The following is a 19,431-nucleotide window of genomic DNA, read 5'->3' on the forward strand; positions in this document are numbered from 1 at the left end:
TGTCACCCAGGGAAAGAGCCTCTGTCTTGGCAAAGAAGCAGGCGTGTGCTCTGTGCTGGGAGTTTTCAGTAAGAGCCCCCAGAGCAGACCCACAGCAAGCCTGCAGGTCCGGGTTCCTCAGTGCGTATCCCACACACACAGGCGAGGAAGAGCTGCAGGACCGGCCGGCCAGGGGCTTTCTCTGAACCCCACATCCTTGGCCGCCCAGATCACCCCTTTGGTCTTTAGATCGCATTGTCTCGGAAATGATCTTTTTACTTGAATGGCAAGCTCTCTGAGGGAAGGGATTACACCTTGAACTATCAAGGGTGATTAAAGTGATGATGTGAATATCTGCCATTTGTGTCAGTGCTTTGTAAGTGCATTACTTCTAAGTCTTAGACGCAAGTCTTATTCCTGTTTAATGCTTAAGGAATTGAACCGACTTCCCTAAAGCCACGGAGCTCGTACATGACGTACCTGGGGTTCAGGCCAGCTCTGCCTGGTCCCGAAGCCCATGCTCTTCCTCTTACTGACGTAGGCCAGGGAAAGCCACGGGCATACAAATTATTCAGAGCCGAAGGCATGTGAATTCCTGAAATCCCTTATTTGCCTAAATGCAGAGCCTCTTAAAAGAACTCAGTTGTCATAAATCCTTTCCCAAGTGCAACTCTACTCTTCTCAAACAGACAATCCTGTCTCCCATTTCTTCTCCCAAGCATCCATTTATCTTTCCAAAAAGTCTTTGTTCTCTCCGCCAGGGCCCCCTGCCCCTCCCCATCCTCTATTTAGAATCTAAACTTTAGATGACATATAAGCCTCTCTTTTTTTTAAGCCCCTCCTTGAGTCGCATTTTTTGTGAACTTCCATACAGAAGTAGGTAATTAAATCTATTTGTTTTTTTTCTCATACTAATCTGTTCTTTGTCACTTTAATTTGCAGGCCTCCAGTACTGAACCTACGAGGGTGGAGGAACAAGTTTCTGCTCCTTGACGTCACCAACAGCACAGAATGAGCTCAGGAATCTGCTGTCCTCTCTACAAGGTTTGCAGAAGATGCTGCAAACTCAGGTCAGTGGCTCTTACTTAAGTTGAAAAAGTCTGAGAAGGGGGCTTTATATAACGTGACCCAACACCAGACCCCCCAAAACTGGAGCTTGGGAGTTACTTAGGTGAATACCTTACTCTGGACTCCCCAGCACTTTGTATGACCTCTGTCACAGCAGGGAGCATCCTGGTCTGGGGTCACGTGATTCGAGACTGTTTCATCGACTCAGGCCTGAACTCCTAAGGCCTGGACAGCAATGTTCATTTATAGTCTCTGTGCTTAGCACAAGGTAATGGGTTCTTATTAATGCCTATTGGATTTTAAAAAAGAGTATGGTGATAAAAATCTTTCATACTGCTTGAAGAAAATTAGCAAATATTAGAGATTCCTAGAAGAAAGTAACATCAATTACCCACCAACCAGGTAGATTACCACTGTTCAGATTTGGCTGTTTCCTTCCAGCCTCTGTTGCATGTTTGTTCTCATGTTGAATAAAGAGATGCAAAGAAGGAAAATGCAGTTAAAAGTAGCAGACTCCCTGGTGCAAAGGAGTGTCTCAGAGGTTCATCTGGAGGTTTCTGACTCCCTCTTGGAATTACTTAGTTATTGCAACACAGGGAGGATTCTTCTAGAAGGAATTGCTGACCTCCATCCCTAACCCTAACCCTAACCCTATCCCTTGCACTACTTTTTATAAGGCTACGTTATATTAAGTACAAAGTAAAAATATTTTAAAAGGAATATTATTTTTAAAGCACTGTTACAGTATTTAAATCTAATAACAAAACATTTTAAAGGTTGAATTTTTGAAAGTTTGGAATGTTAGGGAAATACGTTTCTATGTGCTGTGTTGTTGCCAAGCAGTCCACGCCTGTACACTGGGCTATTTCCCTTCAGCGTCTTTTGAAATGTTTTTTCCCTGTTCAAATGTCCAAATGAGTGACATGGTATTAAACAGAGTGTCAAGTTACTCCATGGCTCTCTTCACACGTCACTTTCAACTCTGAATTAAAGATTAAAAACATAAGTAAATGCATACGTGTTCCCAGGTTAGTCCCTTTCCCCTCCCGCCCACACCCCCACTGCCAAAATGGTGCCTTGTGGGGCCACGGCCCATTCTAGCGGGGTATAATGGCGAGAACGTGAGATTTGGCTCTAGATGATTTAAATTTAAGTCCCAAGATCTAGTGCTTATCAGTTATGTATTCGTGAGTAATCAACCTCATCCATATGATCAGTTTCCCCACGTAAACTGGGGCTAAAAGAATACTTGTTCTTCAGCACTTTCTAGAACCACTCAAAGACCTGAGTGAAAGGATCCATGAAATGCTTTGGAAAATATGCCACAGACTTCGGTTGTTGTCGTTTATGAATTTTGTCTAAATCTGAGGTGGGTGGGAGGTTGTATCTCCATGACCCTCTTTCTGATGCTCTTTGACCCGCCTGACGCATTGTGTGTGACTTAGACCCGGGGGATACTCTGACCCAGTGCTTCCCAGTGCCCTGAGCTGATAGTTACAAAAACAGCTGCCGTTCCTTTATGGAGCACCTACCATGCTCTGGGCTCTTCACACTGTCCATCCTTACGAAAAGCCCCAAGTTCAGATGCAGGAACTGAAGCTCAGAAAGATCACATGACTTGACGTAGGATGCAAAGCTACGAGGAGTCCAATTCTAGCCTTGAACCCAAGTCTCTGACTCCACAGCTCCTCCTCTGTGTCCCCCAGGCCTCTGGCCAGTGCACAGAGGCCAGTGGTCCCAGGGGGAGTGGACTCAGAGACAGAGTAGCGTTGCCCCGCGGCAGCACCAGAGAGGCATAAACTAGAACCTAGAAAACTGGGTTCTCTGAGCGCGATGTTGTCCCCATTTCAAATACTCTACCATTTAGATATCTGCTCCAATCAAGTAAAAATTTGAGTTTTGGAACTCAAAGGGGTATTCTTCTTTGGGAATACACCTGTCTCTACAAGGCAGAAGGAGTTTGCCACTATCTTACCCATGTTTCAAACATATCTTCTGGGCGCAGGCGGCGGAGGGTGGGTCTGGAAATAAAGAAGATGAGCTTCCTTGAGTAGGTATTCTCGGGACACCACAGCTACCCTGTACCCTGCGCTGTCGCACAGAGAGCTGGGCCTAACGCTCTCAGCCTTTTCACAGACCCATTTGGCCCAGGGATTATAAGTCTATTACAAACAATGCCAGAGGGTGCAGGGTAGTCATTCCCAGGGCAAGAAGTCATCTCCCTCCTCCCAGACAGGCGCCACCACTGAGAGCCCAGAGAAGGCCCCGAATGAGGCCACCTGGGAGGAAAGAGAGGAAGTCTTGATTTTGTCTTATCTTCAGGGTCATCCATCCAAAGCCCCTTCAGGATGTTTGGAAGAGCAGGTGGGATCTATATCTACTCATGGTTTCATCTTTCTGAATGTTGGCTAATAGTGCTAGAATGTGGCTATTTGCTTCTCCGAGTACCGCCTCCCTGTAGGGACCAGGACTGGCTGGTGGATGGAATCGTAGTGCTCCAGGTCCAATGAGCATGCGTGAGCATATGTCCAGTGTGTGTGGGCGGGGAGGGGGGTTGATGGTGAGCCCACCACCATGTTCCATGTTCAGTACTGCCCTTCCCTCAGGAGCAGGGCTCAGCAAATTGCAGCTGGAGAGCCAAATCCAGCCGGTGCCTCCTCTTTTATAAATAAACGTTTTGGGACACAGCCACACCCCGTTGTTTAGATATTGGCAGCGGCTGCTTTCCCACACAAACAGCAGAGCTGAGTGTTGCAACAGAGACCATCTGGCTGCGGAGCTGAACTATTTACCCCCCGGCCTTTTACAGGAAAGGGTCGCCGGTCCACGCTTGAGCTACTCTAAGTGGTGTCAAATATTCCTCTCCCAGCAGTTCTGCATATAGAATGTTCATCTTGGCTAAGTTATTTAACTACGCGGAGCCCAATTCCTTGATCTGTAAATTGAGATAATAATAATTACCCCCTTATGTTGAATACAGGGTTTGGCAAACATAGGTTTACAGTTGTAATACAAATAAATAATACAGTAACTAATAAATAATAGTACAAGAATAAACTTTCACATGCTCACAACTGTAAACCTCCTTTTGCCCACCCTGCGCACCCCGGTACTAGATAAAATAGCTCTCATAGCACCTACCATGATATTGGCATATAGGAGGCTGTCCCTAAATCACTCTTGCTGTTATTGAAATTTTTTATTTGTAGCTGACTCTGACTTTGAGGGGATTTGCTGACTGAGGGGAGCTGGTCTAAACCTGTTTACACATTCTGACAGACCCATATCCAGAAACTGTAGCAACATCCCTGCCCCTGATGGATGACCAACAAAGCCATTCTACTGAGCTCATTCTTTGGGGGGGCTGACTCCAGGTAGTTGCTCTTAGGGGTGCGAGATGTCAGGACTGAGAGGCTCCTCCCCATTTCCCAGGCCCCAGGCCCCCCACCCCCGAATGCCACCTGGGGTACCTCTGGTGCTCCTTTATAAACTCCACGAGCTCTTCTTCTGTGTAAGGTTTGTCAGGGATGGCAATGGGCTCGTCCATAAATGGCTCGTAGAAGTCAACCTCATTCATCTTCAAGGACAATTTCTTCGCAACCTGTAGCAATTAGAAATATGACAAGAGCTTCCTTGAACGCTAGTCTAGAGAGGCAGTGATGGTCCATCTATAAGGCGTGCATATTCTCTGGCAAAGACTTGAGAGAGTATGTACAGTTTTAACGCAGATGTTGTAGTGATAGGAACCCCTCACCTAAGGCCTGGCTGGACTGATCCAAGAAGGACAGATAGGGAGGAGAAAACCTCTCTGGCCAATGAGGTCCAAGCAGGGACAGGAAGCAGACAGAATGAAAAGTGGGAAATCTAATTCTACAGTCACCATCACTCTACTGTGTTTGCCAGGCTGGAGGAGGACGCAGAGGTCAGCAGAGATGCTCAGTGTCCTTGCATGTATGGATTGAATCGAATCAACTTGGATAGAGCAGGCAATTGATGGGAACCAATTAAAGCATATACTCAAAATCAGAGGCCCGCCCATTCATCCTCGATCAGGGCATAAACCTACTGTTACTCGACTGAAGCATGGCCCTACAGTTAGTTGTCTCTCGGTACAGGGCTTGTGTGATGGTTTCTCAGGCTCTGGGAACTGTCCCCTTGGTTACCAATCAGAAGGTGAACAGCCACCCTGGCTTGTCCATAGTGGAGGGGTTCCCTGGATTTAGACTCGGGGTGCTAAAACTGGATGGTACCCTAGTACCCAGCAAGCTAGCTGGGGTTGTTCTCCCCTGTACCAGAGAGGGCGCTCGGAGCGAGACGTAGCCTGGAAGGCATTCCCTCTCTGATTACGGGGCCCCACCGCCTTTCAGGGCAGAATGGCTGCTGTGTTCGCCTGCAGACCTGCTGGACTCAGGCCTCTTTTTGTGAAATGACTCGAGAGGCCTGGAATGTGCCATGCTTGGAGAAAACCAAATGCCATTCTTTTCCAGGTCAGAGCTGTGGGCCAAGAGAGCACAGAGATGAACAGTGGTTCCCTTGAACTAAACAGGAATTGCTGAGAGCTGCCGCCTGGCCCGATAACCCACAGCCCAGTGGCCCGGGGCCGCCAGGACCAAGTGGGAGGAGGGGAACTGGTGTCACATAAGCTCTTACACAAGGAGGTCCATTCTGAGGAAACATGAGTCTGCCTATGGTTTTTGTCCTCGACTGCTGTTAATTCTAGGTCACGATAGTCCGAAGGACATTTCTTACAGTACTTAACAAAGAAACTGGCTTTTGACTCAGAGCTAAAGGAAACAGGCCACGTTAAGAGCTATAGTCAGTCAAAGGAGATTTTGTGGTCATGTTCATTTTGTTTTAAGGGACATGGAGGTATGAGTTGTTGTTTTTTCTTCTTACTCTATTCCTCTTCCACGGGGCAAAGGGTGCTATGGATGGATGATGGGCAAGGAACAAGGGGGCAGGGCAAGTAGCAACTCTACACCCAGTGTCTGCGTTTACACACCATTCTTCGCAGAGCTGGGCTTGAAAATGGCATTCAGTTGTGGTTCTCTGAGTTCACTTACTACTTATTTTAAGAACCAGGAAGAATAAAGTAATAATAGTAACCACATAGAGTGCTTGCCATGTGCCAGGCACTGTTGCAATGCGTTTTAGGCTGACTCCTTTATGAATCCCCCCTTTGATTGTATCAGGTAAAAGCTGGTATTATACTTATTTTACAAATGATGTGCCCGAGGTGCAGTCTGAGTATGCAATTTGTCAGGATTATCTACCCGAGGGGATAGAGCCAGAATTCAAACCCCATTTGCCAGTACACCAGCCCTCCCTAGAAAATTACCTTCTCCTTGACCCTGTGAAGAAAGCTGTCTGGCCCCATAGATATTCCACTGCTGCTGCATGTGTTTAGTCAGATGTTCCCTGTTGCTCTTGGACATGCTCTCATCAATTCACCCCATCTCAGGCGGCTGGAATGCAGGCTTCCCAAAGGCAGGAAGGGGCTCATCGGAAGCTCTGGTGCACATACATGTGTGAGTGCGTGTGTGTGTGTGTGTGTGTGTGTGTGTGTGTGTGTGTGTCGGGGGAGAGGTTCTCTGGTTCTTGCTTGCCAGTGTCCAGGTCTGCAGTGTGGAAACCATGGGTGTGAGGTTGGATTGTGATGTTCTTGAGTTTAATTCTGGGGATTGCTGAGCATAATTTTCTCCTGTTTGCTATATCCCCACCAGCACGCACCATGGAGGGCCCTCGCCTTGTATCTCAGAGAATCCCTTTTTTTAAAATTCTTTTATTTGTATTTTGGGTGGTAAGGACTGAAGGAGATTTGACTGATTGAGGCATTGATTCATTCATTGATTCAGTAAATATTTAATGGGGCTGACTGTCTCCGAGACACTGTTCTGGGACCAGACCTGGTTCATGGGCAGGAAAAACGATACGAGAATGGATTTTACTCCTGAATGCTTAGGAGGTCCATATAGTGAGTTCTTTTATGCCTCTAAAAAACTAGTTGGAATAGATTTTGCCAAAGATAAGAAAACTACAAAGCAGAATGGCCATTTTTTTGACATTGGCAAGTGTATGGATTTTGATACAGATGTTTTTCTACACATTAGCAAGCCATTCATTGCTGCAAATGAAACCAGTTTAATGAATTTAGGCCTTTTCAATGTCTGTCTTCTCCATCAACTTTGTTTAGATAACCACTGCTTCTTTTGGCCCCCATATGGTTCAAAAAATGATTCTGCTTCTCACTGTTCAAGAAAGGAACAGGTCGCTGGGAGGTCACGGGGATAGTTAGAACTACATATTTTAGGCTACAAGGTGCAGTAGAGTGGACACCATCCTTAGCCCTCTGACCCTCTCTTGCCCCCTTGTGGGGTTGATTGAGGATCAGGAGCCATAGATTGTTTCTGGTCCCCAAATGTTGTACCAGATAAAATGTACTGGGAGCTTTTTAAAAATGCATATTCCTGGGTCCTGTTAAAAATCCTTTAAAAAAATTCAGTTTTCCAGGGCTGGTGCCCAGAAACCCATAGTTTTAAAAGCTTCCTGAGGGATTACAATATGGACAGTGTTTGGAAACTACTAACTCCCAAGTCTACATCAGCAGCGCTGACATCTCCCCCTCTTTACATTTCTCCAGCTCATAGATAGCAGTCCCCCCCTTATCCACAGTTTCAGTTACCTGCAGTCAACCATGATCCGAAAACATTAAAAGGAAAATTCCAGCAATAATTCATAAGTTTAAATTGTGTGCTATCCTGAGTGACATGATGGGTGCAACCATGCCTGCTGGACCCCACCATCACCAGTGGGCACTGTCACCCACACCCCTAATTGCTGGGTACAAGTTCTTAAGTCCCAAATGGCATTGAGTCCTCTCCATGACAGCTCTTCCCTCTGGTTCCCCACGGAGGTAGGGAGCATTTAGCTTTCTCTTTCTGAATGTTATGAAATCCCGCCAGGCTACGTGAGCAGTGGCGCTTAATGACTCAGTGTCTTCTAGAGCGTTTAGTGAAGAGCCTTCTGAGTTTTTAATTATAGCCTGACCTCACCTTCTTCATGGGCCTCAGACATGAAGCCATGCGGCTGGGCTAGGAGGCACATCTGCAAACCAACCCCACCCTGAACTCTACCTTGAACCTCCCTTCCAAGGACTGAGGCTCTGTTGCTTGGCCAGGCTTGTCTGCCTGACTCTCTTCCCTCGGATGGGTTCTTACTATGGAGTCATAGTCACTGCTGACCAATCCTAACCCGATGCCAGTGATGGACACAGTTAAAGCTTCTCTGTACCTCCCCTTCTCCACTAATATCCTCTCCCCACCTCTACCTTCCTGGACCTAAACGACTATCTTTATTATCAGCAGTCCTGCCCAGCTGGCGTAGCTCAGTGATTGAGCATCAACCTATGAACCAGGTGGTCATGGTTGGATTCCCAGTCAGGGCACATGCCCAGGTTGTGGGTTCGATCCCCAGTGTGGGGCGTGCAGGAGGCAGCTGATCAATGATTCTCTCTCATCATTGATGTTTCTATCTCTCTCTTCCTCTTCCTTCCTCTCTGAAATCAATAAAAATATACTTAAGAACAACAACAACAACAGACAGCCGTCACAGCTAGCTAACGTTCACTGAAGGCTTACATGTACCAGATGCGTGTGTACGTGTGCCATGTCTTTCTCTGGAGTAGAGTAGTACCGAGCACTGACGCTGAAGTCAGGCTGACCTGAGGTTACGTCCAGCTTCACTACTCATCATGTGACATGAGCAAATCTCTTAATCCCTAGGTACCTCAGTTTCATCCTCTGTAGACTGAGAAGACTAATCCCTCTCTTACCAGGCGTTGAGAAGATGAAATGAGAAAACCTATATAAGCTCTTAGCACAAAGCCTGGTACATGAAAAGCACTTAATGAATGATAATTATTATTCTTTTTGCTATCCTTGCTCAATATCTCTCTCCACTGTAATCCAACCAATTAGGGTACATTTTCTTCAAGTTCAGATGATGTAGACTATGGACCTCTCTTCTGGATTATAGGCTTGTAAACTTGAGCCATAATCATAGAAGTGGGTCAATATATGTATGAATTGAGTGCAATCTCTTTTTATCATACTTCTCCCCTGCTTTAGCATCTACAGACTTCCTCATTTTTCATAGAATACTTAGAATGTTCTCAGTGGGTGTGCATTGGGGGTGTGTACGTGTGTGTATGTGTAGGCGTGTTAGGTTTGTGTGTTATGTAGTGCATATGTTGTCTGTGTATGTGTGTTACATGTGTGTTGGGTATGTTTTAAGTATGTTTTGAATGTGGGTTGTGTGAGTTGTGTGTGTTATGTGGGTGTGGATGTGTGAGTGTGCAGCTTGAATCTCAAGGGTAGGAACAGAGCTTTCTAGTTAATGATGTGGGACAGAGGAAAGGGCATGGACTTTGAACACAGATTGTCCTAAATTGGGATCTTAGCACTACCATTAATTCACTGGAGACCTTGGATATTACTTAATCTTTCTAAATGTTTTCGCATCTGGAAGTTGTGTAAAGGACTAGAGATTGTACTAGTGCAATATATCCCCTTGAGCCCAACATGCAGAGAGCACTGGATTAGTAGCCATTTTAGTGGTACCCAGAGCCAGGGTAGAGCACTCCAAGCAGAGTAGACCCCAAATAAAGTACCCATTGGTTTGAGGTCCCTCTATCTCTGCTGCTCTTAGGCTTCTAGAGGCACTTGCCACACCCACGAAACAACAAGCATTTGAATTATAGACAGGTAGATCCGTGGCATCTCCTGAAGATGTGGGTAACTATCGGAAGCACCGGGGCTTCTAAGGTCAATGCCCCTCCCACCCAGAAGAGGGAAGGCATGCAGCCCCAGGCAGGGAGAGGATGCTCTAAAAAAAGGAAGCAATGATTAGTGTCCCGCACAGTCCAGGCTCACACTCTCTCCATTCTTAGTGCTGACAGTGATATGAGTGGTTGGTTCATCACTTTTCATTGGGATGTTTTCAGAAATACTCTGACATCATCTGAGTGAAACACCTTGTATTCATATCTCATGCAGTAGCGATGTGCTGCTACATTTCTAATTCTGGAGAAAGTGCTCATGGGGGGAGGGTGGTTAACGTTTCAAAAGAAAAGAAAAAGGGGTGGCAAGTTCAACTGTCAATACTTCGTGCCGACGAAAGCCTTCAAATTGAGGTGTCATCGGTCCTTACCCCTTTGTCGAAGGTCACGAAAAACTTGATGTAAGGCTGGAAGTGCTCAGCTGCCTCTTCAAAAGCCTTGTAATCTAAGAGGAAAAAGTAGACGAGAGAGACATTTGCAAGATGCACACTGCAGACATTTCTTTGTTTAAATAATGGAGAGAGTGGGAAGCCAATTAGTCCTAATTGGATAATTATTGAGTACATATTATTTAGATAGATAATTATTTAGTACCATTTAAACCCACAGCTTCCCCAAGGAGTTGGAACTGATTGGCATTCAATCACCCAAAAGAACTCTTTGCCACACTGTCGTATGTTTTACAAAGCTGGTAGATGGAAAGGAGAAAACCCAGAGAGAACAAGGGAAAGAAAAGGGGTGGTCAAACCCCAAACCCAAAGGAAAAGTTCTTTCTCTCGAAGTCACTGCTACTTATTCATGTGCCCCCTAGAGAGTTGCAGCCTGTGTGTGAGGGAACACAGTGTGCGGAGAAATGCATCTCAGTCAAAATGACAGCACAGAAGTATTTTAAACTCTTAGCAGGAGCACTCTTTTTGGTAAATTCTTTCCCTCTTTTTAATTTTTCCTTTTTTCATTCTGATCCCTTGAAAGGATCACTTAAAACTAATCAAGACCATGCTTGACTCTGGTCCCAAACTTGAGTACAAACTGGGGAAGAGAGGCATGAGGCCACACGGGTATGGTCATGTTGTGTCTTACCACACCCAGACAGTTACTAGGTAAAGGCATTCTGGTTCAAGCCTTAGATGTGAGGGTGATGATAATGGTAATAGTAGTAGTGTTTCTACAAAAATTCCATAATCTTGAGAGCCAATGATCCAACAAGATTAACTTTTTCCATTTCCTGGAATCCATACCCCTTCATCATCATAGGCGCAGGCTTTTGCTAGAATTCTAAGAGCATGCAGAATTTTCTAACATTTAATCGAAAACATTTCAAGAATAATGCCGGCTCGGGGGACACCAAAATGGGGAAGACATGGACAACAATCAAAGTCTCACAGCCCAGGGTGGGTCATGGACCCTTGAAGAATCACAGTGTGGTGTGATAGTTGCTAGAACAGAGGTACGCACAATAGTCACAGCTGAGAGAGGGGTTGAAAGTGTACAACAAACCTCTACCTACTGATCCACATTCACACAAACTCATCCTCATAAAAGTGATTGGGTTGTCCCAAAATATGTCATATAGGCCGATAGTTGGAGTGGATGATTGAGTGGAGGGGAAGAAGACGGGTGAGAGATTTGGAGAATGAATAGAGGGAGGTGGGAGAGTATAGAAAGGGAAATGGTTAAAGCCATAGCTAAGTCACATGTCTATTTATAGCAGCAGTGAGCTCCTTAAGAATTCTCTGTTCCCCGCTTCCCTGTCGTCCTTGTCGCTGATGAACCTCTCTCCACCTTCCTGAACTCCTTCCCTGATGGAAAGCATGGCATAGACCAGTGATGGCGAACCTTTTGAGCTCGGCGTGGCAGCATTTTGAAAAACCCTAACTTAACTCTGGTGCCGTGTCACATATAGAAATTTTTTGATATTTGCAACCATAGTAAAACAAAGATTTATATTTTTGATATTTATTTTATATATTTAAATGCCACTTAACAAAGAAAAATCAACCGAAAAAATGAGTTCACGTGTCACCTCTGACACGCGTGTCATAGGTTCGCCATCACTGGCATAGACCTTTGACAAGAGAACTCCCCTCTTCTCTTGGGGAGCCAGTCTGTATCCCTAAGGTGGAAAAGGGTGGGGCAAGGCAGATCCCAGGTTGGGGTTTCAAGTTAGGGTCAAACCCGTAACCTCCTGCAAACAGTAGTTGTCTTCAGGAAAGCAGGTCTAGTCTTCTACTCTGATCTCCCCAGAGCAGTCAGTATCTATATAGAAATGTGAACACTGAAATGAAGTCACCCAAAGGACCAGGGCAAAACTCCCCACTTAGCCACCTTCCCCCAACACACTGTTAAGGAGGGTGAATAGAGACATTTACGTAGCAAATGAGGAGACAGTTCAGCTAGGCCTTGGGGGAGAGAAAATTGGTGGGTGGTTGAGATGACTAAGGATGCCAGTTGGCAGATGGGGTAGAGACACAGCTTCACAAATAATTTCAAAATATTTTGGACTTTCCAGAAATAGCCAGAAGCATCCCTTATTTGCACTTCTCCCCTGGACTAATGCCACCAGATCCTCTTTCATAGCTAAGCCCACTCCCTCTCTCCAAGGCTGAGACACCAGAAAAAGGCTTTACTCTGGGCTCATGCTGCCAAAGCACTTTAAGAAAAGGTACAGGTTGTTAGCCTTGCTGGTTCCTCCCCTTCCTGATTCCTCCTGACTTCAACCCCTGTAGGGTTGTGCTGATGCTGTGATATGTAACTGTGCCCACCCAAACCCCAGCCGCAAAACTTTCAAAGGGAATACACCCAAGGGTGTGGTGTGCTCCTGCAGGCTGCCTTGGTGGTCAGCTGGGTTGGCCAGCAATTTTCCACATTGTGCTGCAGCTGCTAAGCCCAGCCCTACCCCAACTTTCCTCTAATGCTGTCCAAGTGACTGAGAAGCTCTCCAACTGGTGACCATGGGAGCTGCCGTGTCAGGAAGACAGCACACTATTTGCCCCCTTTTAAGGGAGAATCCAACTGGTGGGTGAGCCGGTGGAAAAGTGGAGGAAGGGCTTTCTCTCTTCTGTAAAACATTCACCCCCTTCAAGGCCAGAGAATATGGCCCAGCCTCAGCCTTCCTTCAGCTCCCCTGCCTGCTTTGTACAATCAATACAGGTGTCCCTTTGCTCAGGGTGCAGGGAAGATTCTCCCTCCTACCCCGCATGGGACATGTCCATCGTCTTTATGGATAACATGACATACCTTGCTGGGAATGTAGCTTTTAGACCAGGGGTCCTCAAACTACGGCCCGCGGGCCACATGCAAATACAAATATTGTATTTGTTCCCGTTTTGTTTTTTTACTTCAAAATAAGATATGTGCAGTGTGCATAGGAATTTGTTCATAGTTTTTTTTTTAAACTATAGTCCGGCCCTCCAATGGTCTGAGGGACAGTGAACTGGCCCCCTGTTTAAAAAGTTTGAGGACCCCTGCTTTAGACCAACAGGCTGGAGTTGACAGACAACTTACATTCTGAATCTTCGCTCTTGAAAAAACCAATGAGTTTGATGTGGTCCTCAATGCGTTCAAAGGCTTGGACTTCCAGTTTGCTGCCGATGACCTCCACTGGATCTTCAATTAGCTGAAATGCCACACACAAATACACAAAATCGGTTCCTTCCCCAGGAATCGGGCACATATGCAGAGGGCTTTGGAGGGAAGTTGTGAACTTCGGTTGGTGCCTCAGCATCCATCCCACCTTCCCCCAATGAGTACAGCAACAGCGCCTTTTGAGGACTTAACCTTGACTCAGTGGGGTAGGCTGGTTGGTGTGGGCAGTTCTATCTCTCTTGTCATTTATTGGTTCAGAAATAGCATGAGACCCAGATCTGGTCAGTGACTCTCCAGGGAAGATTTGCTGAAACCTTTAGGAAAATTCTGCTTTCTCTTAAAGGCAACAATGGGAAGCCAGATTTTCCCCTCCCTCTTATTGAATATTAATGAGGAAATGTGATGTATCCGCTCCTGCTGCTGGCTTATCTTAGAATCAACTTGGGAACAGTCAGCTTAGGGACAAAGCCAACACAGAGAAAACAGCATTAGCCATGATTCACGGAGAAAAATGGTGCGAGAGCCTTGTTTTGATCGACTCTAAAATCTGCCCTCACTCTGGATTTCTATTTGTGTGGGTGACCACGTAGCCGGTTGTTTACGGTAGCTAGAGTCTGGCGTCTGTTGCGAGCTTCTAAAAGCCTTGGCCTCGCTGGTAGGGTGGGGCAGTGCCATGTTGGCTGAGCTGTTCAGCTGCTGCCCTCAACTTTTTTAGGGCTTGCAGTTATGGGTCAATGATGGGCCAACGAGAACCTATGGGCACTTTTTCATAGGAGGTGACCTAACTCACTTAGACTCCTCTCTGGGTTTTTGAGGCAGTGGAGAAAGGTGAGAGACCACTGTGGACGAGCTGGTAGATAAGAATTGTCAATATGGATGTGCATTTTCTGTACAGGAATCTGTGTTCAAAAGTAGCTTGAACTGGACTTCACAGCTGCTACTGAGAGTGTGGGTTTGTCTGTGGATAGAATATTTGTATGGTGTTTGAGCATATGGATTCGCATATGGATCTGAGGGTAGTGGACCTCCATGCCTGAGAAGGATGATATTGGGGCTCATTTAGTCCTGCCCCTTTTTATTCTGCTGTGAGGGTAACTCGGCTGATCATTCCTCCTCTGCCTACTGGTCTTCAGGTGACTAGCCACCACTTCCTCACAATTCCCAACTCCTGTTCAGAAGCCGTGGAACAAGCCAGGGGGATTCCAGCGGGTGTCGGTATATGACTGCTAAGAGAAATAACATGTTACTACTACACAGTTCTGATCTGTGACCCTCTGATCACAAGGAAACAGTTTCTCAGGTGACCTAAGGGCCCGCTCCCTGGAATAAGTAAATAGCACTGGGATATACGCTGTCCTTGACTTTGTGTGAAGCCTGGGAAATCTGTCTTAGATCAAGTCCAGTTACCCAGCTTCTGTGCTCTTATTTTAAAGTTTTACTTCCCCCCTATATGGAACCCAAGCAACTCCATGCAGGGCACTGTGCATAAATGCTCACGTCCAAGAGAAACTCCACCAGGACATCAGCTGCAAACTCGCCATCAAACTCAATTGTGCGATCGCCCTTAAGAATGTACAGGCTTCCTTCTTCATGGAAACCTAGAAGAAAGGAAGCGTTCCCATGACAAGATCATCCTGATGCAGGAAAAGCCATCCTGTTGGCCGGGACAGGATGAGTGGAGCCCGCCTGACTCCTAGGATGGCTCCCTTGAAACCACACCTCTGAGCTGCTCCTAGTGGAAATTTAGATCAGATTTCTGGGCACCCCACAAACAGCTTGCTTTTCTAGAGGAGCTGAATTCTGCACATCCTCTCTTCTCTGTCCATTGAGAATGCTGCCAGGGCCGGGTCTGTATCATTTCCTACCCTCCATTGCTCTTGGAAATTTAAATCAAATTTAAATAAAATAGTCAAGAATCAACAATCCCACCTGCATTTTAACTTAAAAAGAAAAATCTATTCTCCATACCATCACTGCTTCAATTTTCCAAAACTCCTGTGACCCCCTTCTCCTTGACACAAAGTTGCAATGCCCTCCGCCCACCTGACACCTTAGCCTGCCATTCAGGTCCTTCCACAACATCATGCCAACCCCACCCTTCACATTCTCCCTTGGGTAGACCAGTGCTCCTTTGAGAACTGCTCTCTTACTCCCTTTAACTCCCTTTGCTTCTTGCCCACAAGCTGATATAAAAGGGTTTATATAGGAAAGATCACAGAGCATGATTCTCTACGTATGTTCTCCTATTCTTTGAGTCTGGGGTGACCCCCACCCTCCTCCATCTTGGTCAGCTACTTCGCGTCTCAGCTTAGGACCCATTTTCCCCATGAAGGCCACTCTGGTGTCCCCTGCCATGACTGGTCTTCTCTGGGCTCCATGTATATGTACTCACGGTAGCAGTAAGCTCTCGGAGGGTACGACCATTGTTATCTTTGTATCTCAGGGTATCATTCAGAGCCTGGACACACTGGGCACCCCATAAATGTTTGTGGCCAGAGCGAACAGCTTGCTTTTCTAGAGGAGCTGAGTTCTGCACATTCTCTCTTCCCAGTTAGCTGAGAATGCTGCCAGGCAGGGTCTGCATCGTCTTCCCACCCTCCATCGCTCTTGGCACAATGCCGTGACCTGAACAAATACTTGCTGCAAGGCTGCATTTCCCCCGGGAAGGCTAACGAGCTGAGGCTGGCATTCAGTCCAACTGCAGGCATCCTTAGTTCCTTAGATTCCTTGTTTTCAAACTCTCTGTTGCTGGAGAATGCTTTCTCCAAATGAACTCTTCTGCGAACCTTAGGGAAAGGGAGACTGGCCTCTCCTACTGTGACCCAGGGCACGTCTGAATATCCCTGGGCACAGCCTGGAGCACCATTTCCAAACCTAAAGGAGCAATGCGTCACGCATCCTTGAACCTGGCAGTGGCTGATCACAAGGGTACTGCAGGAATAGCAGCCAGTGTCCCTGCTGTTGGATTTTGCTCCGAGTGAAATCAGTTAGGAGGCTGTTGCACTGGTTCAGGAACAGGCCCATGGCAACCCAACTCGGGCAAGTGGAGGTGAGGATGGAGATGAAGAAGAAGGTTCACAAAACACCACTGTCCTGGAAACTCCAAGGATCAGGTAGTCGAGAAGGAACCTGCTCCGGTAATTCCTCCAGGCTGAGCTTGGGGAAAGGCCCATTGAGACTTTTCAAGCCCCATCACATCCTGACTGGGAGGATGTTCACTGGGCCATATGAATGCTTTCCCAGCTTATCTTCCCTAAATTTCTAGATCACTGGAACACTAGTTTTTTCCTCAAACTAATTTATTAGAAATCCAACTTCTCTTTAAAACAATGGGATTGAGCAACTAAGTTAGATGCCCTTGACCGGGAATCGAACCCTCGACCCTTCGGTCCACAGGGTGATGTTCTAACCATCGAGCCAAACTGGCCAGGGCTACCTAGATGTATTGATAGAACCACCACTAACCCCCACCCCCATGCTTACTATTCCACATCCAGTTAACCTTTCTTCAAAGGTCCTGTTTTATAACCTCCTGCCATGGCCACTGTTCACCAATCATGTGGAAAAAAGCTAAGTGGGCAGTTCACGTGTGGGATGTTTGAAAACCAGGGAAGTTGTTTGTGTTCTTTCTCCTTGGGATTAGCACTGTAGGGATCTTAAAGTTCGCTTGCACTTATGCAGGACATATTGACCCAGAGATTACAGCCCGAGCACGGTAGTCACGCTACCTCATCTAAATCCTCCCTCTCATCCTTGGTGATAATGGCCAGCTGGGGTTTAGCCTTTAATTTAGAAACCACTGGGACATCAGAGTCACTACCACTGATTTTGTATGTGTTGGCTGTTTTAGCTGAGAGGTAAGGAAATAATAGATGATGGAAGGAGAGACCACCATGGTAGTGAGATAGAGAAGCAGGCCTTTTAACTCTAGGATGTAAAAATAAAGGCTTAAATATTTAGTGTCAATTTCTCCAGGAAGAAGCCTTCTTCATTAGATGATTAATGTAAAACCATTCAAGTTAAGCTGGTATTTACTTTTCTGAAACTCTTCTACAACCAAGACTAGGGTATGCAAGATCATAGCAATGAACATACATATAAAGCCCAGTTATCATGCAAGAATAAATGAAACTATATAATTTTTTTTTTTTTGCAAGACGCTTTGTTTCTTCCTGATGTATCTAACAAAAATCACACTTACCCAGTTTCTTGGCAAGCTTGGCTTCTTTCTTGGCATCGACCATCACAAAGCCTATATCTTTATGTTCCAGGACTTGGGCCACAAGCTGAAGGGAAAGACAAGGAGAATACGTGAGCCCAAGGCAGAAAGATAGAGGCTATGTCACAGGATAATATTTTGAGATGTTCAGGGGGCTTCCTTGATACTCCCCATTATTACTGTGACCAATGGGGGCGAAAGGACTCTATGCTTGTCCCCTCAGGAAGGTGGGTACCCACCCACAAGTGGTATGGCATAAAGTTTTCCACACTTGGCCCTGTGGGCCCCCTACCTTAGGCATAGAGGAGAAATACGAATGTTATCGAGAATATAAGAAGTTAACTCTGAAAATTCAGCACAGAATTTATTTAACTCTGATGTCTCCTAGGCACACACCACCACGCTTGTTGGTTTTTAGGTGGATGCAGACGTGTGCCTCTCCTAGGCATGTCAGTCACGGTCTCCTAATCCCCACGTTGATTAGATGTGACTTTGGAAGACAGACAAGTGGACGGGGAAGGTGCTGTCTCAGACAAACTCAGTTCTGCTCCCCTGGCTTCCTGTTTAACTGAGCAGAGCCCCTCACCGTCCTAGGCGTGGAAGCACAGACAGAAGCGGCTCTCACCGATAGGCCAAGACCACACTGGCCGAGACCTGCTCACCTCCTCCTGGGCACACTGACGCACAGTCCCCGCAGTGCCCCGTCACTCTCGCCTCCCACTGTGATGAGGCCCGAAGCCTGCCCTCTTGAGCCCTGTCATCACTTCCGTCAGCCCTAGCGAGCCCCTCTCATGAGCCTAAGCCAAGGGTGACCCAAGGCTGACTGGCTGCAATCCAAGAGAGAGCAGTGAGACTGAGGGTGGTGGGGGGCGGGGCCGGGGGCTGGAGAATGGCTGTGGTGAAAGGCCTTCTGGGCTGACTCCTGACCCGATCCCTTCCCCCCAAGACCAGGAACCCCGGCTGACTGGGGGAGCAAGCTGGACATTGTCTGCGTCTCCCACTTGGCTGGATGGCACCTCGCCTTTACCCTGGCCCTGATCTCCAGCTCAGATGTTCCTTTCTGCCCTCGGCTACAGCCCAGTCCCACTGCTCGCTCACGTTGCTGCCAGTCTTGGCCACCCTTGGCTGCAAAGCCCAGCTCCAGGGTCATATTTCACCCCAGCCTCCTTTCTGTGAATTCCAGTAGCTCATCGCAGAGACACGGCGCCGACGCTTATTTCACAGTCATGAGAGTTGTGTACGTCTCTTCTGTACTGTGCATCTTCCTCCCTAAGAGAAGGATCCATTTTGTGCCTCTTTCATGTCTCATGTAGTTCCTTAGAGACATCAAACTGTGTATGAAATGATGGGCTAGCCCAAATACTTCACAAATTCAAGGACATTTGAGCCAATTGCAGGGATGGAGTTACAAATCGGCGGAGAAAGGAGAGAGTCACTGTTTTCTAAATTCCAGAAAACTGGAATTCTGCTGACTTAGTCTTTCCTCTGCTGGTTTTTTTTGTTTGATTGATTGGTAACTTCTCAGACGGTTTCACCTATTGTCCACCCTAGAGACCTATTGCCCACCCTACAGAACAGGGTTGTCTCTTACTGGTTGGTACATGTAGCCCCTGGACTTTGGCACACATTCATTCTTTCCGGAAGCATTAGGATTTACTTTGGCCATTGCTGATTCTTTTTTGTTTTGTTTTTTGTTTTTTAAATCCTCAGCTGATATGTTTTCATTGACTTTTAGAGAGAGGAA

The 19,431-nt window shown here is 46.6% G+C and overlaps 1 protein-coding gene across 1 annotated transcript in view; it reads right to left on the reverse strand.

Moving 5' to 3' along the window:
- Positions 1–19,431, reverse strand: part of CASQ2 (calsequestrin 2) — a gene marked incomplete at its 5' end in the record, with an annotated part of 44,838 nt that overhangs the window by 14,162 nt on the left and 11,245 nt on the right. The window contains 6 exons of the mRNA XM_081113016.1: positions 3,023–3,068; positions 4,518–4,648; positions 10,255–10,328; positions 13,388–13,499; positions 14,966–15,066; positions 17,670–17,754. Of these exons, the coding sequence (XP_080969142.1) occupies positions 3,023–3,068; positions 4,518–4,648; positions 10,255–10,328; positions 13,388–13,499; positions 14,966–15,066; positions 17,670–17,754 (549 nt within the window). The remainder of the gene's footprint in view (positions 1–3,022; positions 3,069–4,517; positions 4,649–10,254; positions 10,329–13,387; positions 13,500–14,965; positions 15,067–17,669; positions 17,755–19,431) is intronic.

This window comes from Myotis nattereri (assembly GCF_964212035.1).
Source record: "Myotis nattereri genome assembly, chromosome: 18".
NCBI lineage: Eukaryota > Metazoa > Chordata > Mammalia > Chiroptera > Vespertilionidae > Myotis > Myotis nattereri.